Below are 26,786 nucleotides of genomic sequence, written 5' to 3'. Positions count from 1 at the left end.
TTTTTAACTAACACATAGTGAAAGAGGTCATATAGAGGTTCCTCCTCTCTACTGATTTAGCAAGTAGATTTAGTCAAATCTTTTTAATTAAATAGTTTGTTTCATCAGAGGGAGGGGTCGAGGAGGCGTCAATGGCAGCAAGGCGGGATACTGGACTCCGCCCCCAGAAAACAAGTCAATTCATGAGGAGCAATGATGCGCAGTGACACACTGCGCAGGAACGCTGATCTACAAAGCAGTTGTCCTGGAGAGGACCACGGATTAGTAACATTACCATAACGTGCAGATCTGCGGAGCCACATTCACTTGGGCGCCTAGCGCTGTTTTTAGAAGGAAACAATACAGCCGCGTGTTTTCTGCAAAAAGGCCTCCCTTTATCGTCTAATATGTAAAGATTATAGCAAGGAGTTTTAAGGTTTACTGCACTCCGCGCGTTCGTGTGATGATTTGTGTGATGTGCAATCACTAGTAGTATTGGCGCCTTTTCAGATGCTTGCAGTCGCACGCGCAGCCGCGGTGTCCAGCTGAAACTCTATAACGGGGTTCGGTTACACACCGGAGGAGGATGGTGGCGGAGATGGCGAGCTGCGGGGCTGCTTCCCACCTGGAAGACGGGTAATTTCTTTCTGCTTTATTTTTTTCCTCTGTGAGTGTTAAGACGATTGTGGTGTTCCGTCTTTTAAAAATTGAGCTGAAGGTGAAGACGCCAATACAGGAAGTGTTGTGTTTTTGTTCATGCTTCCTTTTCAAGCACAATATGAATTTACGCTTCCGTGTTTTAGACGTTTATCATACAGTAGATGCTAAACTAGTTCTCGTTCCTGCGTATCGTTCCGCGTTGCACGCGGCATTGTTTGTTGTTGCTTCTTACTTAGTGACTCACCCCCCCCCCCCCCCCCCAAAACAAGTCGTCGTCGAGTAGTAGTATTAATAAAAATAACGTTTTCTTTCAATAGATGTCTGTTTATTCTTTAGCAGGTGAGGTGATCCTCATGACTCACGCTCCTCTAAAGGAAAGTCCCCCACCGAACAATAAAACGCGCAGCCTTTCACTCTCAGTAGCACAAGTAAACAAAGCTGGAATAAAAACCAGACTGTAGGTCAATGCCTTTATATAAACATGTTTTAATGGAAAGCATTGGCTTTTTAAAAGCGTTTCTTTTTTCTTCCCTCTGGCTGTGTGGTTGCAGCTCAACTGACAGCTATTTATCGAAACCCAGACGTCCCCTATCTGTTCTGTGTGCATTAGAAACCAAAGGATGCATCAACAAGTTTATCTGTCAGCAGAAACAGAAGAAAACCCTTCAGAAGAATGGAAAGAGGCTGATTGAGAGAAAACACACAAACAGTGCATAACATTTCTCAATCCTTCCCGACTCATTTAGCTTAAACCATTTCTTTTCTTCTACTTCCATTCTTCAACAACAAGTACCTTAATCCTCATGAAAGGATGAGATCACAGACTCTTGTTGTTCACAAGTAAGAGTCAATGACTACTAATAATATAGCTTCGTTTTGGTAAAGGGTGAGATAATTGTAATGGAATAATGAAGGTCAACATGTCTGTTTAAGTAGGCTAGATGTAATCTGATAGGCTGGCGGTGTATTCCTATCAAACAGGATAGTACATATTAAGGCTAATGCATTGACAGTTGTCTTCGGCCACTTTGTTCCATTCATTCATCTTCTAATCCGTTTTTTTCCCTGTCGGGGTCAATGTTGTTAAAATTCTTCCATTGAGCCTCCAAAAAATCAAACAGCTTTGTGGAAGAAGCAGACGCTTGTTAAAGTCCCCCTCCAGTCATATTTCATCCCCATTGCTCTTTTAATTATGATTTTGCCATTTTTAGGCAAAATTAAAAATAAATAAAAAACCCTGCCGTTTTCTATAGTTTCTGCAGTGCGGCAGGAGTTCATCAGAAATACAGTTGTGCGTGAGACTGTTGGTATGCAGTGAGCCTTACCTCATTTCCCATGATCCTTTTCTTTACACTCTCTCGCCAGCTTACAGCCCCTCATAAGTCCAACCTAACATTACTGGTGCAAGAAAAATGACTTACAATATAAGAGCAATCCTGGCGTACAGTTTTGGTCCAGATGCCAGCCCAGTGAGGAAAACAAAGACGTTCATGGATCTATTTGTCTGCAAGTGGATGCATCAGTATTGTGTTTTTTTTAAACCCACATTTTCCCATTGTCTCAATAATAATAATAATAATAATAATATTAATAATAATAATAATAATAATAATAATGGATTGGATTTATCTGCACTTTTCCAGACGCTCAAAGTTCTTACAATGTGTCCATTATTGATTCACTCTTCATTCATGTAACTACTGTTGTAGCCACAGCTGCCCTGGGGCAGACTGACAGAGGCATAGCTGGCGCCTAAGGTCCCTTGATCATCACCGGGACATTCACATTCACACACCAGTGGAGTCCCACTGGAGGCAGGGAGGGTGAAGTGTCTTGTCCAAGGACACAACAGTCGACTGGGGGGGGAACGGGGATCGAACCTCCTATCCTCCTTTCATTGGCCACCTTGCTCAACCACCTGAGCCACTGCCGCCCAAACATGCTTTTGGAGTTGGGGTATGCCCTCAATGCGCCTCTTTTATGTGGCATGACAAGCACTTCACCCAGCTCCTTGAGAAAAAGCCCCCCGTGCATTGCTGACACCACCAACATAGGCATAGAGGGTGGCAACAGCCAGTATGTTGGACTAGAGAACCATGGGCCACATCTGTGTTACATGAATAGTTTCTTACCATTTGATCCAGTGTGTCCACACCTCATTTTGATTTGTTATAGTACTGGATCACTTCTGGTTTCTTCTTCTGACTGTTGTCATCCACTGCTTTGTTTTCATGCATGGTGCTCAAGAGGCACAAAAAACAAGATATTTTGAACATAAATGGAGGAATAAATGATTAAATGTAATTTATTTCAAAGTTATGTTATGTAAATACTGAGCCATATGAGAAATAACATAGAAAATGAATGTGGGTCATTTTGTACCCATGTTGCACATCAGAGGGGTAGTGATACAAAAAAAATTTTCTTTAAAAAGTAAGAAATGAAAAAATAAGATAATCATGGGTGATGGTCTAAAACAAGTTAATTGAGGAATACCTTGACTGTTGACTGATAATATTAATTTATTGCAAAGATATCAGATATTAAAAGTCAGCCAGGTCACTTTTGACCCATGTTGCGCATCAAAGGGTTAAGAAAACTGTCAAGCTGAGCGGAACCATAAGCAAAAAAAAAAAATTTTTTTTGTTCTTTCTCATCAGTGAATTAATTATTTTCTGCGTGGTAATGAAGTCTGCTGTAGTGAAAGAGATACTAAACCTGAAGTCATTAAAATGTACTAGAAGTGGGTTAGTAAAACTGCTTTGTGATAGTAGAAAATATGATGCTCCTCTATACACGAATGGTGTGTAACTCACAGAACCCGTACGGTGAGTTTGGTCTTTGAAAAGAAACATTAAGGATCATTGTAGTGTGCTGCGTTTAAAGGAAAAGAAGGTTACCTTGGCAACCAATGACCTCCATGGATGTCCTGGCGTGACTGTCTGGTAAATGTGTAGAAATGACAAAAGCATTTCCTGGACTGATGTGTGAAAACAAAGGAAAGCCAAGCTCTTTATCAGGATGAACAGGCTGCAGCTTCAAATCTCCTTACCATCTGAGAAACCAGATTTCCTGTCTTGTTACCGGTAGTTTTTTTTTTTATCAGACTCCAGTCTACTTAGTGGGAAAGAACCAGGAAGAGACCTACTTTTTGAAAGTGTTTTATTGTTGATGAACTTGTTCTTTTTGTGTTTCACTTTGAACTCTGGCTGATGGATGGCAGGCGTGCTGCTTCATGTCAAAGTCTGGACTTTACAGCTCGCTTTCAGCAGGTCTCTTCACAGATCATTCTACTGTTTCTTGTAGTAGAATTAAAATGGGAAATTAGAATTTCAGGACGGTGTTTCTTTAAATGCATTAACATCGGGAAGCAAAGAAACACAAAAAAGTAACTAAACATGGGTGTAGCTTTGTCTGATGGACAAGAATGTAAGAGTTTTATGTGTGAAAAAAAATGATCTAAAAATAGTTTTGCTGTTTCAAAATCACAAGATGTTTAAAGACAGTGGGAAAGTGGTAACATTCAGAAGAATTGAGGAGGTTGTCACAATAATAAGGAACAGTAAAACCCCCGAAGATGGAAAGGATAAAACAATAATTTTTGTTTTTCTGAAATGAAAGAAGTCAGTCAAACTCCCACCAAAGCTTGAGCTTTTAGATTTTTTTTAAAGCTGTTTTTTCACAATCAGCTGGATTTTACAACCAACACACAAACGATCATGCATCTATATATTGTGTTGTTTTTTTTCTCTCTTAAACATTGAATCTTTTGTGTGAAATTTGCCAAATATGATAAACTGTTGGCCTTTGATCAGCCTTGTTTTCCTGAGAGAAAAGCACGTTCTAAATGTTGCCTTTCCTGCACTGACATGACCGCTCGCATTGAGGAAAGTGTGGGTGGAAAAGTGCATCGGTCTTTACGAATGTGTGCCACCTTTACACGCACTTCCTGTTTTTCTCATGCTGTCAGAGCCATTTGTTTTTCATCAGTACACGTTACAAAAACTCCTGCAGCTGTGCTATAACTTGTATTTCTTTCATCCCTCCTTTCCTTTTTGTTTAAGTCTAAGTATAGTTTTTTTTTTCTCCTCACAGAGATGGAGACGTTCCCGCGCTGGAAAGCAAAGGTGTGCATTGATTCCTTTTTTTTTTTTTTTTTTTCTGATTGTTGCTCTCTGCTTTTGGGTGAGGTAGCATCCCGTGCTGTTGCTTCTTCTCTTTGGCCGTCCTGCTTTCCATCTGATTTGTGTGGCGGGGCAGTTTGTGCAGCAAACACACCGCCTCTTTCAGCCTCAGTGGTTCACAGCTTTTTCTTCAACAGAAACTCAGTTCACTCTAAATGAAAAAGACGCAAACTAAATCTATTGTGTTTTGATCACAAAATGAGCAGCACGGGCTGCAGTTACTCTTATTTGCCAAAATGTTTGAGCTTTACCGGTTTGGATGGAAACTATTGTATTTATCTATTTATTTGGTTGTTGTGGTGATGTACTTTGCACAAGTTGCCCAAGTATTTCCCATAGTCTCTCATGTTACACTTCAAGCGTGGGAATGCTGTGTACATGCAGGGGCTTCTCTGAAACCACAGTTGTAATTTGGGTGGCTGTGTAGCTCTGTGGGTGGAGCAGCTGTCTGCTCATCAGTTGTTGGTGCTAAATGATTAAATATTAAGGTTGTGTATCTTTCTATCTCATATGTGGCGATATGACACAGACCCTGCAACCTTTTGGCTCTGGAGCCACATGTGGCTCTTTAACCCCTCCGTTATGGCTCTCTGGTTAAAGAAAAATGCAGTTTTTAATTTGAAAAAGTACGGTTAAGTAGAAAGTAAGTCAGGAGTGCTGTAGAAAAAAACGAACTCAAGCATTCTTGACATTTTAACAGATTTTTGTGCGCCTTGCACCAGAGAAAAACTATTGGACGTCAGAAAGTACAACCAGGATGAGGACACAGGGCAGATTTTTTTGGTTTTTGAACAAATTTGAGGATTCCAAGTGCACCTTATGGATTGAAAAATACAATAAGGGTCACTTAATTAGCTCTGATTAAATTTTTGTTAGAATTACACATTTCTGGCTGAGGTGCACCACAAACGGTTAACTCAACTTAAAAAAAAAAATCCCATTACAGATCCAATGTGAGACAGGGGGCCTTTTATTTTGAAAGGATGTCATGTGAACCTCTATCAAAAGTTATAAACTATTTCATATTTTGAAAAAGGCTATTTTCTTTTCATATTTGTTTTTTTATTTCCAAAAAAAGCAACAATTTATTTATATTTATCATAATGGTAACATTAACATAAATACATGTAACAATAACATTACATAAATACATCTGAAGGGTGAAATACTACTTTGTGGCTCCTACCAAGTTGTAGTTGGTGAGAAACCAACCTGAGTGGCTCTTTATGTGTTGAAGGTTGCAGATCCTTGACCTACTGTATCTAGATCTTTATTATTTATTTGGCATCTAAAGCTGTAAATGAAATTGCCTTTCAATGGAGAAACGCATAAATCTGCCATTTCAGGTTTTTCATACTGTTTTGTTCTTTGTGGTTAAAAAGATGGTGTCATTAATGTATTCAGGTTTTGTTTGAAGTGCTGTGAAAAAAAAGGGTTGTGTAATGTTTAGTGCACACATTCCTCATTGTGGTTCAGCTTTGGCCAATTGTAGAAGCCAGCTTGTGATTGGATGTCTGTTTGTTTGCATCACATGTACACAAAAAGGCAAAGACATTAAAGACTCAACGGGAAGAGAAAACGACAAAAGTTTCTAGAAACTACTTATTATTTTCGACTTCTTGGATGTGTCAATAAGCTTTTATGCATTATGACCTACATGGTTTACTTTATTATTACAAAAAAGGAAGCTAAAGTTTGTTTTTTGCTCCAATTACTCTTCAAGGACTTTTCAAATCAAATCGAATAGTGCGTCATTTATTATATTTACTAAAAAAAATTAGTATAATTATTTTTTTAACAAATTGGCAAATGTTTCAACAGATCAAAAGGCTTTTTGCCATTTGTGGTGCTGCGAGATTTGACCAGCAGGGGGCAGTGGTCCCCCATCACCACCTCCAAAGCAGAGCACAGCTCTGTGTGGGTGCACACGCAGAGAAGCACATTTACAGAGATGGATGAAGATGATGTTGCAGGCGGATAGGCGATGGCAGCATCTGCTTGTTAGTTTAAGATAAAACTCTGCGGGCCCAAAAAGACGGCTCCATCCATTAACCAGCCCAGACACTCAGCCAGATGGCCCGGCCCATGGACTTCCAAAGCTGCAGGGAGGAAGAGGCTCCTCCGGATTCATATATTTGTGTAAAACGTGCCAAAGTGTTAGGGCATGCCACTCATCACAGGCTTCTTCAAACACTGCAGCTCCACTGTGAATGTAAATCTGCTTTGGTTCTTCAGCCGTACTAGGGTTTTTTTTCCCCCCACATTTTTCTTTCTTTCTATGACTGGTACAAAAACATTCGAGGAAGAAAAAAACCTAGAAATGAAGCAGAACTAGGTTTTTGAGGGGCGCGCACATCTTCTTTTCCTGTAACCTTGTAGACAGTGTGTCATGAGTCATAAAACAAACAAACAAGTGAAGTGTGAAAAGAAGTTCAGTTTCTGTGGGTTTCTTGCAAAACACTGCATTAAAAAAGCAATGTGAGGATTTCCCTCTCTTTAATGGTCATTTTTTAAAATAATTTGTGTTTACAATAACCTCTAAATATCTTCATTTAACGTAACCATTCAACTGTTGTGTTAGGGTTCATAAGCACAGCAGTAATGGTGTTAGATCGACTAAGAACACTATTTACTCTCCTTGAGTAATAGGAACGCACTTGGCTGTTCGTATGTCTTGTCAGTAGATTTTAGATGTGAAGTTTACTGCTCTCATATGTCAAACCGTTTTGCAGATAACCTGTCAGAGAGTGACAGCAACAGTTCAGGTGAGCACATTTACAAAGCAGGTAAATCCTTCTTTATTCCCGCGCTTGTTTCAGGTCGGGTCTCTGATATATGGATTTATTTAACAGACAACCATGGTACATCCACTGAGGACAGCTCAGAGGAAGACGACGAAGAGGAAGAGGAGGAGGAGGAGGGGGAAGAAGAAGAGGAGGAGGAGGGTTCTGGTGAGAGAATCTCCTTGACAGGCTTCATCACGACCCTTATTGTAAAGCAATAATTTGACATTAAAGGAAATTAAAAAACTGTGTTTTTTAAGGACATTTGAAACTAAGGCTTTTACTTCTGGAATAAGAAAACTCAGCTGTGATGACTCCAAGGCGTTTAAAACCAAACATGTGTCTGCTGTCAGTTGTTGGTTATTTATTTACTCGCAATCGGATGTCTGTTGTCTGTTGTGTCATACAAAAGTCAAAAAACCCAATTCAGCTTTAGCTTCTGGAGTTTTCATAATCAAGAGGGTCTCAAGTTTTAATAGATGGAAAATTGTAGATAAATGCAAGCTGTTAATCTTTGAGAGCTTTTACTTTTTCATTACATTTTCTAATGTTTATAAATTGATAACCTCCGTCATTGTGTTGATAAAGCAGATTGTAGCTTTTCTATAATTTATTTTTGGATTAAACAGGCACTGCCCACCTTTTTACCAAATTTCTTGGTTTCTAGAGATTCATAAAATATTGCCTTGTCCTCATTTATGCTGATAAACGGCAGTGATGTCTGGTTTTATTTTTTTAATTTTTTTTTCTTCTTCTGTAATTTAGAAACTTGTACACAAATAATGATTTAATGGTTTGTTTAATTTCCCACTCCAATCATCTTTAGTAAAGGCGTGCCCAGTGTTCCTTTTAAGTATGATAGTCGTTTTTAGGCAATATTAAAAAAAAAACCTGTTGTCTCTGCTGATATCCCATCATCCCTTAGTTTACACCCTCTCCCGCTAGCCTACAGAACTTGTTAAAAACTCCAAAAACTCGATTTTCATTGGAGTGGGTCTTTAATCATTTTTCACTTTTTCATTTCAAAAAAAGAAGAGCTTTGTTTATATCCTACTTAATTTATAATGTTGCATCTTGAAGTCCTTGAGAAGAACTTATGTAAAAATTCTCCTCTGTAGATGAATTTCAAAGATGCTCTCACTAGAAGGCATAAACCTTCAGATGTGCAACTACTATCCAGCAGCCACGCAGAGCCACAATCTTCCATGACTGCCTGCTAGCAGCTTTTCAGCCTGTCTGCTCTCACTGATCCAACTCTCCCAGTGCGACCCGAGAACCGTTTTAAGCGTTAAATCAAAGAAATACCGCTGTTGGCGTCATATTGATTCACGGCGCATTAAAAACAAACCTGCAGCTCTGCAGATCTCCATGCAGACACACAGCTGAGTCACAGCTGGATAGAAAGATTGGAAGAAAGATTCAAGCCTGTAAATAGAAGACAATTATTGTATAAAGAGCAGAGAGTTAGTTTTATTTTAGATTTGAAGGCGTTTATTTTTCCTTATCTAGCTCTTTAACCCTTGTGCTATCCTAGGCACTTTACCATTGGGAGTTGGGTCATCTAGACCCACTAGACAGTGCGTTAAACCTTTTTTCTTCAATGATTTGTGATCTTCACTGGTGTACATGGATTACATGAAATCCTCTTCACCTTTGTCATGGTAGGGAGAACACGTCAATGTAAGGGTGGGGTCATTGGAGAGCACAAGGGTTGATATAAACAACTGTCGTTCAAGAGTTTTCAGAGATATTCAGCGTTTTTTGAAAGCGCTTTGAAAGGAATGCTTTAACTTTTAGGTATTTAAAGCTACGTCACAGTTTCAGCCAATGAGACAAAATGGTATATCAAATTATTTGGTCTTTTTTTCCACTTTTAAATGTAAATTTTTGATTGTGTCTTGGTTGTAAAACTGCAGGTTTGCTGCATGTTCACTTATTGATGATCTAAATAGATTCAGTTTAAAGCAAAATTTAAACAGTTGCTTATCTCATCTGTCATCTGTCCTTAAGCTGCAATTTCATTGTTGTTTTTTTCTAACGAACAACAGTAGATTTAGTTTCATAGTCAAGAAATAGTTACAGACATTAATATTATTTCAATTTCTTGACTCTTTTCTTTTAACTTTTCTTTTAGGGCATGTAGAAGTGAATGGAGAAGAATCAGGTGAGAGTTTTGTGTATCCTATGTTAACCAGGTGTTTAAATAGAATTTAGAAAAGACAAAGGTCTCTTTTATTTCCACATCCTTTTGTAAAATTAAGAAATCCTTTATTCGTAAACTTTTATTTTCTTGGTGTTAAAGTCACAACTGAAAATAACTTGGGTTATTATGAAATAGAAATGCTTTTCTCTAACTTCATGCGGTTTTTACAGAATCCTCCCTCCCGACAGAACTTTTTAATTTGGTTCAGATTTATGGGCCTTTTCAATGCTGCCCTCAAATTTTTCTGTGGTATTGAGGCCGCTGCTTTCTGATGGTCCTGGACCAAACCAATCTGACTTTTTATGGGGGTTGAAGAAGTGGTTGGTGTTAATTTTTGTTTTGATACTGTGACATTTGGTGTTTTTCCATCTCTGGAACACAGAAACATCCCTTATCATAGTGCGACCCTATGCTTTTTGAAATTGAATTTTCTTCAGTTTCTTTTAAATTTCTTGGAGTGTCTGTTAAGTTGGGGGGGGTTGAAGGTCTGTTTTGTAAAATGTTACTTAAGTAAATGTCAATTTGGCTATCAAAGGTCCTTAAAACGATGCATTATTAGTTCAGTCTTCTAGAATAAAAACAGATTTTTGGAACTTCTGATTGAAAAAAAACAAAAAACAGAAAAAATGTACAGAGACTTCTTATACAGAAAAATCTTAATAATGACCTAACTTTGTTGTCAGACATTAAGACAATGTTTATTTCATATGCAATCTGTTGTTCAAATTCTCCAACTGAATTTCTGTAGGAGTGCTAGAACACAAAGATGATGGATTCAAAGTCTTATCCCTTTTCTCTACAGAAAACCAAAAGGCCAGTGCAGAGGAGTCTGGGAGCAGTAAGTTGTGTGGTGAAAACCGGTTGAGTTACCATGTCTAGGAGTTTTCGATGAAAGGTGGTCGCCTTAGGGAATCTGCATCTCAAAAATCATTCATGTATATGTGATGTTATCACACTTGAATACCTTTTTGGTTTAAAGAATACGTTGACTCTGAATTTAAGCCGTTTTGTCCTGCAGGAGCCGCAGATTCTCCTCAGACAGAGGCTCTGAATGGGAAAGGTGAGCATTTTTATGAACAAGTCTCAGTGATGGAGAACTGTTGATAAAGCATTTTCTGTTTTTATGTGTTGTTACAGAGGCCAGTTACAAGTTATACTGTGAAAAATGTAAAGCCATCCAGAAGGTGAGCTCACGACCATTTTACTTTGTGAAAAGTGCTTTTTAAAATCATTTTAGTCTTTTCATTTAGTAGTAAGTCTTTGAATTTTGCGGAAAGGCCTGAATAAGCTTCAAACGATTTATGAAAAAGGGCCAAACGAGTCAAAAAAACTGTATGTGCTTTTGACAGACCCATGGAAGCGAGCTTGTTACCCCCTGCAGGATCTCAAGGGGACGGCTGCAGTAAGTGTGACATAGCGTCTGTGCATCAGATCTATGCTGATGAATGCTCAGCATCGGTGACTCAGCGTTGTGTTTCAGGGTGCAGCTGGAAGCAGACGTCTCGTACGAGTGTTCCGCCACTGGCCTGGTTTTTGAAGCAACCGAGCCAGTCCTGGTGCGGTATTCCATCTTGTCGTGGTCCAAGTTTGCTGGGTTCCTGGGGAATTCCTGGAAATTTGCCGGACCCATCTTCAATGTGGAAACTGTGAAGAAAGACGCGAGTGTGCTCAAATCCATCCAGTTCCCTCACTGCGTCTGCCTGGCTCGTAAGTCCAACGAAGGGTCCTCAGATGTGTCTGTTTTCTCTCTTCAACTGACATTTCTAGTTTAAAAACAGCTGCATAAAGATTCTCTATTTTCCCCAAAGATCCAGAAAATGAGATGACCTTTGGCATCCTGCACGTAAAGGGAAACCGTCCACTCATTGAGCCAACTGTGGACCACTCGGGCAGCCATGTTAAGTGGAATGTGACGTCCCTGTCCCCTGTGGGTCCCATCATTCAGACTCCCCAGCCCGTGGACCGCCATGGGGTGGTTCTGGTTTACAAACAGCTTGGCAGCTCCTTGCACAACTACAGCTTCCACATCTACTTGGCCACAAACAGTGCGTCTGACATCAAGGTGAGAGCTAAAAGGCTGTGAATAATCTGTATCTGACTCTTCTTAAAATGTTATTTGAAACGCTTAAGTATCAAGATCCTGTTTTGTATATACAACAAGGTACTGGCACATTGGGCATTCAAGAACACACTAAACGCGGGTTCTTGAACGCACATTTAGCCCATGGTGTTTACAATGGACAAGCATTGGCTTCTTTTTCTACTGTTTACTAGCGCATGTCCACCACCTGCAGGTGTACATGGTGGATACAAAATGTTGAAGTGGTACAAACCTTGTGAATCTTGCTCCAGGCTTTTTCTTTCACAGCTCTATTCTTATATATTAAAGTCTTGGGGCCTCATTTATAAAACTTTGCGTAGGATTTGCGTCAGAAGTGGCGTACGGATGAAACATAGGACGTGCGTACGCACAGAAATATTCGGATTTATAAAACCGTGCGCACGCACATCCTACGCATCTTTCCCTTAATAAATCACAACCAATTCTAAATGCAGCGCAGCTTTTGCGGCTTCATGACACGCCTATAGTTGCCCATAAATAGTCCGTGACACGCCCACAAATTAATATTCATTGATTGCGAAACCATGGCACACAGAGAGGAAATGAAAAAAAAAACGTAACTTCACTCAATGTGAAGTAGAAGTTATCGTTGGCGAGGTGGAATAGAGGAGAAAAGTGTTGTTTGGAGGGCACAGTGTGGGCATTACTAATGCCAAAGCCACGTGAGTGGCAAACGCCGTAATGCTGTAGCCCAGTGCTTCTCAAATAGTGGGGCGCGCCCCCAGGGGGGGGCACGAAGCGATGCCAGGGGGGGCGCGCGGTGGTGGCGGTTTTAGGCACAGGTTTGTCCGGTGCGCAAATTTAACGTGGGGGCAGCGGTGACAGCGGCTCAGTGCTTGGAAAATAATCTGGTCCACTATTCGGTTCCTATTGTCTGTTCTGTCTGTCCGCGGCTGCGCGAGTGAGAACGAAAGGGGAGGGGTGGTGTGGGCCCTGTCTGCCAGGGGAATCGGGGCACGCGGACCACTGCTACCGCTGCCTGTTGCCCAAGATCACCGCTGCCCTTAGATTCCTAAGCTCATGCTAACAATGTCATTCTTTATGAACTATTGTAGACATTTTGATGACGTGTCTTTATTTTCCATCCATGTTTTCTTTGTCTGCCTGTGGTTTAGTTGGTGTCAGACAGACATAAAGACAGCAGGTAATGCAGGAAAACAGCTGCACTTTTATGAGATCAGAAATAAACAATCCGTCATTTAGAAAAAAAAAATCAGCACGTTTTTACCTATTTCTTCAGACTAAAAACGTTAAATATATTGGTGCTGCTGTGTTAATGTTTCAGATCAATTTAGATTTAATATTATTTATTGATTGAATTATTTTTTTCAGCATCAAATGGTTCAGTTGGTCAAAATGTTTCTAGTTTAAATAAGGAATGACAGATTTTTTTTTATTTCAGGTACTTTCAGCTTCTTTTCTGTTTTAGACTAGAACAGGGTTTCTGTGGCTAAATAAAGTTAATATTTGTTGAAAGTGGATTTATTTTGCTTTTTTCTTTTGTTAGTGTTAAAAGATACAATTTTAGGTATACAAATTTTATAGATACTGACCTGATGTATTGTCACCGCGCGAGTGTGTCTGTGTGTGTGTGTGTGTGTGGGGGGGGGGGGGTTATGGGGGGGGGTCAGGGGGGGCGCGAAACATTTTCTTTTCCTAGGGGGGGCCTGGCAAAAAATAATTGAGAAGCACTGCTGTAGCCTGACAACCTCGGACCGTGGCCAAAATAAAGAAGGCATGGTCGGACATCAAAGTCGAGGCAAAAAAACGTCTGGCGCTGCATCGAGAGTGTGTCTGCCACGGGGGGGGGGGGGGGGGGGGGGACTAGCGGCAAGAATTGGGGAATCCCTTAGTGGAGTGGTGACTGAGGCGCAGGGGGACGCCGACGCGCCAGATGCATCGGGTGACACACCCCCAAAAGCCCGCGGAGGTCGGAACCGGCTCATAAGCCACTCGTCCTCGTTTGCCAACAAGTCTTCTTGCTGTCTAAAGATGCGTTCACTCCGAATTCTTCCATTTGCCACATCTTCTAAGAGAGCAAGATCAGCCATTGTGCGTCATTACGCATTGTGATGGTGCATTTTATTTCCCTCCATTTAATTACATCTGACAAGCTGCAGATGTCGGTAATAATCGACGTGGAAAAGGGAAATTGATCAGCGCAAATGTAATTTCTTGTTGCTTTCTGAATGATTGAGACATACGCCATACATTGTTTTATCAAAAATACAACAAACTAAAGGCATATGCATGAATACCATAATTCCGTGGCTTATGAAGAAATGTTTTAATATGTAAACATCTTTCCCCAGTGGACAATTAATGCATCTCTCTCTCTCTATCTATCCATCTGTCTGTCTAATTGCACCTTTATCTGCTCCGCCAGACCGACACATTGACGGGAATGTCTGTTTTGTACGTTATTTCGTTCTGTTAAATATATTATTTATGAGGATGAATTGCACAACATGCCAATATTGCAGAACATATTTCACTTTTCTTTTTGCAAATATGTGTTCATTTGAATTTCTGTTGTAATTTTCGTTTGATTTTTTTGTTTGTTTCACTGCTGATGGATCAAACGGGTGTTCGTGTAGGCTGTTAATTGTAAGACTTGCTTTGTGAAGTCTTCATGTTATTTCTGAGAGGCAGTATCTTCATTTTCACTTTCACGTGTTTATTCCATCTGCCGACGGCGTCGCCGTTTCTCATTTCACCCGTTTTTGTGCGTACGCCTGGGTCAGAGCTTGCGCGAAGGACCGCACATTTTCCCGTCAAGTTTGCTTTTTATAAATCTCAATTATTGCGTAGAGAGTGGCGTACGCCTTCTTTTGTGCGTACGCAACGTTTATAAATGAGGCCCCAGGTGTCGAAAAATTCCGGCCAGACACAAACTACAATTATTAATTTCTCCTCCATGATTGATTTTTGAATGATTGTCCCTTCTGTGAGGTAAAAGGGACGTCATCTATACGTCACTACCAAATCCAAGTCCCTGATTGGTCAAAGTTTGACCTGGTTTAACATGCCATGTATATACAATAGGTAGGCGTTCTGTACGTAGAGCCCGAAAACGGTCTTAAACACTTGTGTAGCTACACGTCAACGTGATATTTTAGAACGTGGAAGCCTAAAACACGTTTACGTAAACTTTTCATTGGAACGCTGCTGGAACGTGTGTTTCTGAGGGCGATGAGAGCGAAGCTTCAGATGAGAGGCAGCCTCTTTCAAAATCACTCTTTAGTCTTTGAACACCGGAGCTGTCGTCAGCGACAGCAAACTAACACACGCTCCTTAAATTACCATAACTCTTAGACAGAATTAACGTAATTCCAACAGACTGAAATGGAGAAAAGCGTCTTTGCGCCGATATGTGCAATTTACTCAATGTGCCAGCATTAAAGGCTTTACTGCTGTAAAGTGCTTTTCTCTGTGGCAGAATCCATTAGTATTACGTTATTGGGTAAATGGTTGGAGAGTTGCGGTGGTCAACACTGGAGCTAAGGCTTTAATGCAAAAAGTTCATCTCTGACTGTGAATTACAATCCTCACAACTGACTTGCCCCATATTTCTGGGATGTAACGGTCACAGAGTTATCTTTATCTGCACTGACGCACACAAGAAAATTGCTAAGTTTGTAGATATGTCTGGTTTCTTCAACTTTAATTATAAAATCCACTAAACAAGAGCTAATGGCAGATTAAGCAGCTGGCTCTGCTGCTGGTCCTACAAACACACATTCCTTCATTCCAAAGGAAAAGAATTCCACTTTCCTAAACTATGGCATTTACTGTCAATGATCATTGCAACAATGAAATGATCTACCAAAAATACGTTTCCAGGAAAAAATTCTTGGGGATTTTCTCTCTAAATCTTTTATTATTGACTTTGTTTTTGTTGAATCTTAGACTAAAACAAAACATTCCACTCATGAGACCATTACCAATTTTGTCAGGACTTCAAAACTCCAGCAAAATACCTCGTCTTTGAAATAAAGTGTGAAAGTGAGAAGGGGTAAAAAAAAGACAAATCTTTCTTTCATTTTTAATTGCACTAACTTCCTCTTTTCCAGCCAGCAATCACTGCTATTACCGGGCCTGCGTGATGTGAATTATGATAGTAGCCAGTAGGTTCTGGAAGCAGATTAGCCCACATAGTTTTAAGGACAGCTTCAAGTTGGTGACTGTAAACCAGACAACTAGACAGAGTGACCCCTCCCCCTCACATTTCAAACAGAAAGTATTTGTTGGTTCCAAGAAGCCGAATTCCCATAGACTTCTATTGAGAAATAAACAGCTATTTCTCTGTCATTCTTTTGGTCAGAATCACCACTATTGCTCTGCTTACCTTTTTTTTAAAGTTCTTGTTAATCATTACTTTTTTTTCTTGATATTATTTCTATACTGCAAGTTATTTAAGTTATAAACTGACCAATCAGATGCCTCAATAAAAGAATGCTGTCTCACGTTGAACGTTTGAAGCGTTTGACAGATTCCAAAGACCCCACTATAAAGTAGTAGGGGTGTGGCCCTCCAACAAGCTCACTCCTGGTTGTCGAGAGTGGTTGCCATATGAACGTTGACTCAGAACGACTTGGACCATCGCTGCTTACTGACTTTTTCTGGTTCCAACATGGCAACATCCATATAGGAGAAAAATGGTGACTAAACTGACTTCATTTCATTGGAACTTCTCATATACAGTGATCCCTCGTTTATCGCGGGAGTTGCGTTCCAAAAATAACACGTGAAAAGTGAAATCCGTGAAGTAGTCAGCTTTTTTTAAAATTATTATTATTTTACAATGAAATACCGAACTATAGAATGAAACCAAAAATCAAAACATGTTTTAAAGCCCAAAATTTGTTTAAAACAATAATTTTAATATAGTAATACAAGGTTGGAAACATTGTCACTCGCGTATTTCCCAGTCTCCAGCTGTGCCTCTTCGTCCTGACTCCGCTCCGCTGTAGCTTCTGTTTCTACTGAAGGCGGAGGAGTCTTTCTCCGAGAGTAGAACATTGTTATGGGTAGTTGTTGGCGCTTTCTTTTTCTGAGCAAGAAGATTTTTATAAACGGATATGCCACCTTCGATTATGTTTGAGAACTGCAATGAACGACTCATCAAAGGGTCCCATTCTTGTGCCGTGCGCTGAAGTTCAGTGGCCATTCTCACTATGGTTGCTAAGCGACCAAGTGTCAGTCCGTCCTCCTCCTCTTTATCAACACGTGTGTCTTCTTCTTCCTCTTCTCCCTCATCCTGGCTTGGGGGCTTTGTCATCCCTGCCAGGTCTTCGTTTGTCAGTTGATGTGTTTGTGTATAGATTAGGGCATTAATTTCATCAGCAGTCATGTCATTAAAGCCGTCACCTCCAAGCTGTTTGGCTAGCTAGATTCACAGCCGTATCCACTGCGGTGTGATGGAGCTCATCAGGAGAGACTCCGGTTGCGTTTCGCACTGCCTCAGGCCACAGATTTTTCCAGCAGGCATTCAAAGTTTCAGTTTTCATCTCCTGAATGGCCCTCTGAATATTTTGTAAAAATATCCTCACTGCAAAAATAATCGGTGAAGCAGCGAAGCCGTGAAAGATGAAACGCGATATAGCTAGGGCTCACTTTATAGTCAATGCTGTAAACAGCTGAGATCACTCAGTCTGATAGCAGATGAGTGGGCTTTAAAGAAAGCAGCTGATCAGTCAATACTCAGCACAGGCTTCCTATAAACACAATAGTGAATTTTCCAATTTTTGTACCTTGAACTTTTCCACATCAGCTGACCTCGTGACTCATCCCTTCCTTAGTTTGGTCCTTCTTTTCCTGGCTTTGCCAACTGACTGACTTAACTCTCACCCATCTATGTGTGAATCAGGATATAGCCAAACAGGTGCGGGCTTGCAAAAATCGCTACATCAAGATAGATAAGCCCCCCACGTGTAAACTGGATGAAGGGACTTATCGCCTCCTGAGCGAGCCAGAAGGGGATATCAAACCTCAGGTGTGTCTTCTCATCCCACTCTTCTCCTTTGTTGTGACATGTTTCTGAGAAAACTCTGACTGCTTTAACTTTTGTTTAACTCCAGACATCCTTTTTTTTCTTTTCTTAATGCAGGAGTTGAACTTCACTCTCGCAGTGACCAAAATGAAGGGCTACTTTGAAGCTTTCTTTGAGCAGCCGCCTCCTTTTAAATTGTCCCTGATAGAAACGAACACAGAAGAGACTGTGTGGTCTGCGACCATCAGAGAAGGTACCAGCATCAGCATGATCAACCTGGTATTTCTAATTGGTCTCCCATCCAACCCTGCTGGGCTTCCAATGAGTGTGACTGTATACACAGAGGCAAGAAAATGGGCTGGGATCAGCTTTCTCTGCTCAGCATGCATATGTCCTTGTCGGTCAAACTGTAGTCTGTCAAAGCCTCTTCTGCTGCTTTGACAACACTTTTGTAAAAATGCACAGAAGACGACAGCTTGGAAAATGCCTTAAACATCAGTGACAGCAAGGCATGAATTTTCTTTTATCACTCGTGGTTTCTATAAGTTAAGCTGACAGAGAATAGGACAGAGCGGTCAAATGCTGTCTGTGGTTTCTTTCATTATTTATCAACAAACCACACTGCCATGCTCGATCCTGACTGATCTCTGAGTCTCAGCAGAGATGGATCTGGATGCTACTTGGAGACCAATTAGGAATGCCTAATGGGACACACCCCAGTGTTGTCCCAGTCTGGGTGGGCACTGTGGCGATGCTCCTATGGCCAGGCTGGCTCCTGGTATAAAGAGATTCCCAAATACTGTTCCAAATACTGTTTCCTCACAGCAGAGCCAAGCCTTACTTGTTTGTTTGTTTGCTTATTTATTTATTTTAAATTTTTATTTAAAGTTACATAGTCATTATTCTTTATACGTGGGGGCCATGGGTCATGTGTTTTAACGGAGGGGAGTGGGAAGGGTGAAGGGTGGGTTGGGCTTTTACTGTAATATTGTGTGTTTTCTGTTTTTATTGTTAAAGCGCTTCGAGCTGCGCAAAATGCATGAGAAGCTATTTTATAGATACAGTTTGATTGATTGATTGTTAAATTGTTGTAAATCAACTGTAAACTTGAGCATTTTTGGGTGGCTGCAACATTGAGTTTTGCTAGAAAGATTATTTTTACCATATTTTCCACACACCCGTCACTGAATGGTCTATTTATAACTTATTCATATAAAAGCCGCACAGAACTATAAGACACATTAAGCAACACTAAAGAGTCAGAGATATATCAGATAGTCTTTATTACCTGTCTTCATAGTAACTCTTGCTCTCTTACTGTGACTCCCCAACCTTGTTAGTAACGCATAAAAAAACATATCGTAGTCCGACTCCACATTGTCTTTTTGGAAAACGCTTTTTAATGCACCTTATAATGCGAAAATATGGTATTAGTATTTGTGATCCTACCCATGACAAAAATGACTAAACGGTTAAACTTGGCACCTTTGCAGAAATGTTGGATGTTTACTTTTTGTTCCTGTACAAATAAACTAATGCAGAAACATTTGGAAACGAGCAGTAGAGAGCAGCAACATAGGTAACAGTATATAATGTCATCTAAATATATATATGTCTATGGTAACAACTTGTATGATATTTCACAGTTGATGACCAAGACTCACAGTATCTAGTCCATGTGACCTGTACAAAAGAAGTGTGTAGATTCTCTCTGACCAAGTTTTCTTTAACCAAAAAAAAGACAAAAACACATCTGCCAAAACCAAACTAATTTAAAGCTGCTGTGCCCAACATTTTTCTTAACATCTGCAATTTAATTATCGGTGTATTTGAGTTACTTTTGTGCTTTCGGCATTTCATGTCAAATTCAGAATGTTTACTTAAGATTAAACGCAAAAAAGTTCCTAACCAAAACAACAAACCGGCTTTTTTCACACCATGTTATAGAAGGCTTTAGTCCATATATATATTCATTTTTGAAATGTCTAATTTTACTGTCATTGGCTTCATGTCAGCTGTTTTCTGCTCTCAGGTGATTGTGTCGACCACACTGATAAGAAGCCAAGGAAGCGGACAATCTGTATGTATCCCGTTTGCAGCCAGACTAACACTTTCCGTCATCCCTTTAGCTTAATCATGTTGACTGATGACGCTGTAATCTCCTTCTTTCAGCAGACAGAAAGAGGAGCAGCAGTCCATCAGAAGAAGAAGACAACTTTAAAAAACCTCGATGGGAGGATCATTCAGGTGACTTCTACTGTTTTTTTCTCTCTCAATTACTTGAGTGTTATTTTTTCTTGTGAAGGTTTGTCCAGCATTAGACTAAGACTAAAACTAAGCTCCTGATGGTGTTTCTGCTTCTCCAGATGGTGTTAAACCAGTGGTGACTCAGGACCAGAGCATGTCAGAGAGGCAGCTGCTGCTGGTGGCCAATCAGCTCGGGAAGGAGTGGAAACAGGTGGCCATCTTTCTTGACTGGACCTCTAAGGAGCTGGACAACATTCAGGCGGCGGAGAAAGACGTGGTGATGCAGAAGCATAAGATGCTGGTGGGGTGGAAGAACAGAAGAAGACCTGGAGAAGCTACAGCCTACCACCTGTGGGATAGCATTAAAGGCCTTGAATTACCAAATGAGGTTTATCAGATACTACGAGGTAAAGCACAACAAATTAACATAACCCTAAACGTGTTTAGAATCCATTCATGTTTAGTATTAAAGAGCTACAGGACCGCTGGACACAAGCATCAAGTGTTGAAAACCCAAACTTGCTGTAAATTCAGATAATCAGCTGGCATTGTTATTATTTTTTTATTGGCGGGTCACATGATGTTGCCTTGGTCAACTCAAGAAACCCCAAACCATGACACTGCCTTCCCATGGACAGCTGTATGTTTGGGGTTACGTCACACTGAAAGAGGAAGCTGAGAAAAGTTTCTCTTTGTTTTGAAATCTCTTTCATAGCTTCATTCCGGCCGGTTTCGTTTTCCTAGCCAATTTGAAAAAAGGTCCCTGAAAAACATGCCGCTGCTGCTGTGAGACAAACAAAGACGCTCAGGTTTGGGTCTTCTGCAGAATTTTCCCCAAAGACTGTAAAAACGGACGAATCCAGGTGTGACGTCACCCATAGAAAAGGCCTTACGTCCAGTTCTCGCGAAACCCGACCAAATCCCTCACCATTGCTTCTTGATACGGGTGCCGCCATGTTGAAACCAGTTGACAGGGATTGGTCCGAGTCGCTCTGAGTCATCGTATCTATGGCAACTACTGTCGCCAAACAGAAGTGACCTTATTGTGAGTCCCCACCTCTTTCCATGCCTCTACCTCTTGAACGCTGCGTTTCCACTGACTATAAAATTGGCAAAATAGGATTTGTGATACTAAGTTCGCCTAATGGAAAAAAAACTCATTTATCGTAAAAAGGTTTTTGCGCTTGAAGGATGGGGGTTTTGAGGCGTATTGAAATGAACGTATTTTGCAAAACTGCAAAGGAAACACTTATATGGAATTAAATGAGTCAATTGACCAACAACTCTGCACAGGTAGACAGTTTGCATCCATTTCTTAACCCGCTCATGCCGCATGGTAGCCGGAGCCCGTCCCGGCTACTGTTGAAGGAGGGATACAGCCCGGACAGGGCGCCAGCCTGCGGTCGCTCCACTGGATCCCGGCTGTTGTTTTTTAAAACGCTTTTCAAAGAATTGCAACAACAAACACGACGGAAAAGGCCTTCACAGATGGCATGGATGAAGTCTGCTGCCATTGGCTACCCAAAATCTGTCAATCAAACGCTTCAAACGTTCAACTTCAGACCCACGTGCTTTTAATGAATCTGAGTGGAATTACTTGAATTTAATTTGCGATAAAGAAAAAATTTCCTTAAAAAAATAGTATTAGAAAGAAGATGTAAAGAAGAAGGCAGCAGATCAAGAATGGTTATGAGAAATCAAAGGACTGAGTAATAATTGTCTCTAGAAGTCTATGGGACTTTGGCTTCTTGAAACAATCAGGTACTTCCTGTTTGGGAACACGAGAGGGGAGGGAGCTGTCCATTGTTTTTAAACTCTATAATTTTCCCTCATGGCCAAAAAGTTTAGTTTTAGTCTCGTCCAAACAAACTGCCTTCTTTTATTTGTCCCGGGACACTCCTGGACTCTTTCTGGTCAACTCCAAACATGTTTTCTGCTTTGAAGAAATGAATAACCAGAAGCTTTGTTCTAACCACTTTTCCATAAAATGTAAAGGAAAAGAAGAGCAAATGAAACCCTTTTCATGTACAGCTTCTTCATCACGTCCGACTCATTCTTAACGCATGTCAAGTCGTTTGGTCATATGTCGAAAATCCATCCGCTGCTTTCCTAAAGTGGCTACAACGACCGCTAAATGAACGGGCCACAGTTGGCAAAGAATAAAAAAATTAAACATATTTGGAAAGCTTCATTTCGCAAAAAAGAGCCAGAAGAAAACCATTTGACTTCAAAATAAAATAAAGCTTGATTTAAGAACACCAGGAGTCTTTACTCCAAATATGGACCTATTGAGGTAGTTCAGCGACCGTTTTTTCATTTTTTTCATTTATTAGTTGCACCTTAAAAATCAGATGAGGCTGAAATTAGCATCCGATTATTTTTCTTTTTTTTTTTGCTTCCACTTGGGCAGTTATAGGTTAATGGAAAATCTAAATCACATTATACTGGTTCCTACTCAAATCTAGTTTGTAACGTTTAAGCCAGCTGCAGATATTTTACAGAGGATAAGATAAACGTTTCCTTCAAAAGTTAAGGGAAACTGGAGGCAAAAAAACAAAAACAAATCGGATACCAACTTAGCCTCGCTCAGGCTGGTTGTCTGACATTAAAGCGGTCCGTGGCATGAAAGAGATTTACTGCAGAGGCTTAAGGCGAGTGCGGTAATGGCATCTTCTCTTCTTGTCTGTTTCAGGTATGGACAGCCGAATAAGATAGCGAAAGCCTATAAACTCCATGAACTGCTGCTTAACCTCAGGAGTGCTGCAAAGCAGAGCCCACCTGTGGACCAAACATCCTTTTTTCTCTTTAGGTTGGACTTTTTACACATGAATGAATGAATGAATGAATGAATGAATGAATGAATGAATGAATGAATGAATGAATGAATGAATGAAGAGTTTTCAGGGGAAAAAACCAACTGACTTTACTTTGACGTGGCATTTTTCATTCCGATCATGTTAGAGTGAGGTATTTTGTTTCTGTAATGACTACAGAATAGGGACATATGTGTGACGGTACCTTTGTGTAACCAGGTTAGAAGCGTGACCTTCTGGAAGTCAGAGGTCATTTGAAATAATCGGTAGCTAATAATGTAGCCCTCCTGCAACAGGAAAGGTTTGTAAGAATCCAATCAGGGAATATCATTTTGCTTTCAGATTTTGGCAAAGTTTTAGTAAAACAAAACAAAAAGATGTTTATGTGATAATTTTTCTAAAATAGACTGAATTGTAGCACTATTTTATGTCTGAACTTTTGGTCTATTTGTACAAATATTAATGGTGCACATCTCGTTATATAGAAATCCTTTTTTACGTCTGTAGATTATTTTTTTAAACTGTCTTTTGTGCGTACGAGTATGTTGTTTAATACTTTTGTTAAAGATGATTAAGCTTCAAAAGGTTTAAATTAGGGGTTTTCATGTTTTGACTTGAATCAGGAAGTGTTTCCTGCTCCTGCCATCACTAAAATGCACACCTTAGGTTTGTAAACTATAATGATGTATATTATAGAGTAAAATGAAAATACATTCGATTTTGTATTTAATCTTCACTAATACTGGAAATTGTCCAGTTTTCCAATAAGCTTTTATATCTTTAAAACAAACTAAGTTGTCAATACTGGAAAAAACTCAGTACTTTTCTAAAACCACTAACACAAAAAAGCATTAGAAAAAAAAGAATGTGTAGTTTGGGATCTTCCAAGCAAATATATTCTGAAAGATCTGGCTCAAGGAGAATTCTTTTTTTTTGTCAGAGTAAAAAATTTTCTAGTGTTCTTAAAGCAGCAAAGAAAAACCAAATGAAGGCTTCTTTAAAAAAAACATTAATTTGAGTTAAAACCCTACCAAAAGGAAGTTTGAACTCTGCAGAAAATTAATCAAAATGTTTAAAAACAAAGCTCTAGCGGAAGCTGGCATTGAACGTTTTTTACTCTGAGGTGAATCTCAGTTTTCCGCCATTCTCTGTGAACCTTTTACTCTCCATTTTTTATATTTAATATCCTAATTTCCCATTTTGTGCAGTCTAGCTAATTTTGTGCCTTTTTTATGGTTCCCTTTAAAAAAAAACATGCATGCAGAATCAATTTGGCATTATCGTTTTACAATATAAGAAAGAATTCAGGGAAAAGGGTCCACTCACAGGTTGCTATGAACCTTTTTGCATCATCTTGAATGTTTTCCTCTAGTATTTCACATGATACTTTTTTTTATTTTTCTGTATTTTATTCCTTTTTTTTCTCATCCTGTGGTGCTACAACCTTACTTGTCCTAGCTATTCTCAAACGGGTCGGTTGTGTGTAGCATTGTTTATAAGTTGTTCAACTGTACCGCTTGATTCCAATTCGCCTTTTCCCGGAAAAAAATAAACATTTCTGCAATGAAACCAGTTTTTGCACTGTGTTTAATACAAACGCATCGTTCTGAACATTCGAACAACATTACAGTCCAATTAGTATAATTGGATTTCCATCAAGTTTTCCCAAAAGAAAACAAAACTTTAGGTCACAAAAACAAATGTTTTCATGATAGACAGTAAAAAAAAAAAAACATTGCATGCCATCCAATAAATACATTCATAAATAGATTTTAAATAAATAAATAATACTGTCAAGCAACTATTTGAATACATTCATCCACACTTGTCTGTCAGCTGAAGATCTGACAGAGCAGCAGACACTTTTGCAGCTCGGTTGGTGCAAAGCACCACACGGAGTAGTTGTGATGGTAGTGAATTATTGTTACGGCTTAGTAAATTTGGGGAGTGGAGCGATTGCAGTGCTGATTGGATCGATGGCTTTGTTCTGGAGGCTTTGAGGCATTTACTTCCTGTGGTCTCCAGAGGAGATGTAGCCCAGAGCTCGATTGATGGTGATGGAACGCACGTGGAGGCCTTTCATCATCTTGCACATCTTCTGCCGGTTTCTGAAAGAGGTGTTTGGCCACAGATTCTTAGAATCCTGTGGAGAAAAGGAACAAAAAAAGGTAAATTTTACAATAAAAAGTCCCAATTTGAAAAAACAAAACAAAAAAACTAATCTTTCCAGGAATTATGAGAAATTGTTTTAGGGACTCAAAGTTGAAACAAAAGAATAAGAAAACTACCTCCAAGGAGTTGATCTCCCCATTCGCTGTCAGGGAACAATCCTGGACAATCCAAAGAAGATTTAGTCAGCCAACTTCCATATTTTCTTTCCGAAAACATTCTCTAAACACTACTGCTTTCACTCTCAGTATCTATGAGTGAGCCAAACAAACTCACCCTCCTCAGGTTCTGTATTATTGTCAGAGTGTGGTTTAAAGGAGGAATCTCAATCTCGGGTCGGGAGAGGTCAGATTTGAGGTAGGACTGCATAGCTGCATCATAGTAGGCCAGGTCTTTCATGATGTTCCTCATGCATTCGCTCTGTGGGGACAAACAAAACACAGACATCAGGGCTGGCTTGATTTTTTGGGAAGAAACCACTTCCACTAACAAGAGCTTACCTCACTGAAAGATGAATTTCTTTGCACACTGCAGCTGGAACTCTGCATGAAAGGACAAGTTTGAAGTTATTTTCTTTCTGAAGATAAAAACAAATATTTGCCTCCAGTTTCCTAAATTTGGAATGGATTCCTTCATTTGACATACTGGAAAAAAACTAATTTTACGTTCAATTTATTTGACATTTTCAGATAAATAAATTAAAAAAAGATGAAAAATAGTCACCTCGGTGGGATTGGGTGCGCAGGCGTAGATCGTTTCTGCGCTCCTCAGCGTCACGTCACTGAATGGGATCATTCCATGACATAAGTCATCCTGTGATGTAAAAAAAAAATCATTTTTTCTTAGTGAGATTGTGTCCAAACCAGTCAGTCTGCGGTGTGACTATTGATCACTTACGATGAAGTTGCCCCTGGTACTGTTCAGAAGGTCCTTAAAGAGCGCGCCGCACTGCTGGAAGCTGCCTGCGCCGGGAGCGCGCACTGGCACCGCCGAGGATGTGCGCCAGCTCCAGGTGAGCAGCAGCGCGCAGCTGATGAAGTCTGCAGGACAGAAGAGACGTGCGTCGTTTTACGCAAACTCACTCACAGGCTGCAGGGGAAACCAAAACAAACACGCGGATCTATCTCTGCGGAGTCTCTTACTTACAGGTGAGAAACTTCGCCATGGATCTGCGTGGATAATTAAGAAAGCTGTGAATATCTGGTGAAGCAGCAGCAGCACTTATATGCCAACTGTCCTCATATCTAAGGGATTTATAGTCGCTACCTCCGGGGGGTTCCCTCACAGATCTTAGAGGAGCCCAAGCAAAAAGAAAACTAAAACGTCATGTGTATTTTCCGCCAAAACACAGAAACAAGGAAGTGGAAAACTGTTTCAATACGTGGTTAGCCTACAATTTTTAGGTGATGTAATTCATTTGATTTTTGGGCTTATGGCCGTAGATCTTTACCTAAATGCAATAAAATATGTTTATCTTTGTTCACGACTTTAATTTTTTAAATTCCTAAAGTAATAAAAGAAAACAAGATTAGGAAGGTTATAAACAACTCTGCATTAGAAAAAGAAAAAAAGAATACAACTCATGGCTCCAACCACAAGGGGGCACAAACCTAGTTTTGTTTGTGTGCTTGTCC

General features: G+C 40.0%; 2 protein-coding genes across 3 annotated transcripts; one reads left to right on the top strand and one right to left on the bottom strand.

Moving 5' to 3' along the window:
• The first annotated feature begins 222 nt into the window (after positions 1–222).
• LOC101156996 lies at positions 223–24,552 on the top strand. Of its 2 annotated transcripts, none has more exons than XM_023961697.1 (17): positions 223–615; positions 4,735–4,766; positions 7,556–7,588; positions 7,676–7,774; positions 9,741–9,770; positions 10,612–10,647; positions 10,828–10,869; positions 10,947–10,993; positions 11,159–11,211; positions 11,290–11,516; positions 11,618–11,871; positions 17,801–17,926; positions 18,041–18,176; positions 19,956–20,003; positions 20,099–20,170; positions 20,290–20,577; positions 22,863–24,552. In XM_023961697.1, the coding sequence occupies exons 1-17, from the start codon at positions 566–568 to the stop codon at positions 22,883–22,885; spliced, it is 1,596 nt and encodes a 531-aa protein (XP_023817465.1). In that variant the 5' UTR covers positions 223–565; the 3' UTR covers positions 22,886–24,552. The 2 variants fall into 2 exon arrangements, with proteins under 2 accessions (XP_023817465.1, XP_023817464.1); XM_023961696.1 differs by having other exon boundaries at positions 225–615; positions 20,096–20,170.
• On the bottom strand, positions 24,379–26,211 carry LOC101156757 (interleukin-12 subunit alpha-like; the record flags this gene model as incomplete). The annotated part of the gene is made up of 6 exons (XM_020708589.2): positions 24,379–25,126; positions 25,272–25,313; positions 25,429–25,572; positions 25,653–25,694; positions 25,876–25,965; positions 26,050–26,211. Coding segments are annotated over 6 exons (618 nt in total), but the record flags the coding sequence as incomplete, so codon positions are not given.
• Between the last annotated feature and the right edge of the window lie 575 nt (positions 26,212–26,786).

Source organism: Oryzias latipes, chromosome 13 (assembly GCF_002234675.1).
Source record: "Oryzias latipes chromosome 13, ASM223467v1".
Classification (NCBI taxonomy): Eukaryota; Metazoa; Chordata; class Actinopteri; order Beloniformes; family Adrianichthyidae; genus Oryzias; species Oryzias latipes.
Note: the sequence above shows the minus strand (reverse complement) of the source record. Positions and strands in the feature narration are given on the sequence as shown.

Excerpts from the sequence above, each read along its gene's own strand:
- LOC101156996 (XM_023961696.1), top strand. The coding sequence starts at position 566 with ATGGTGGCGGAGATGGCGAGCTGCGGGGCTGCTTCCCACCTGGAAGAC. Across the intron at positions 11,872-17,800 it reads ACAGTGCGTCTGACATCAAG|GATATAGCCAAACAGGTGCG; the intron begins GTGAGAGCTAAA and ends TGTGTGAATCAG. Across the intron at positions 18,177-19,955 it reads GTCTGCGACCATCAGAGAAG|GTGATTGTGTCGACCACACT; the intron begins GTACCAGCATCA and ends TTCTGCTCTCAG.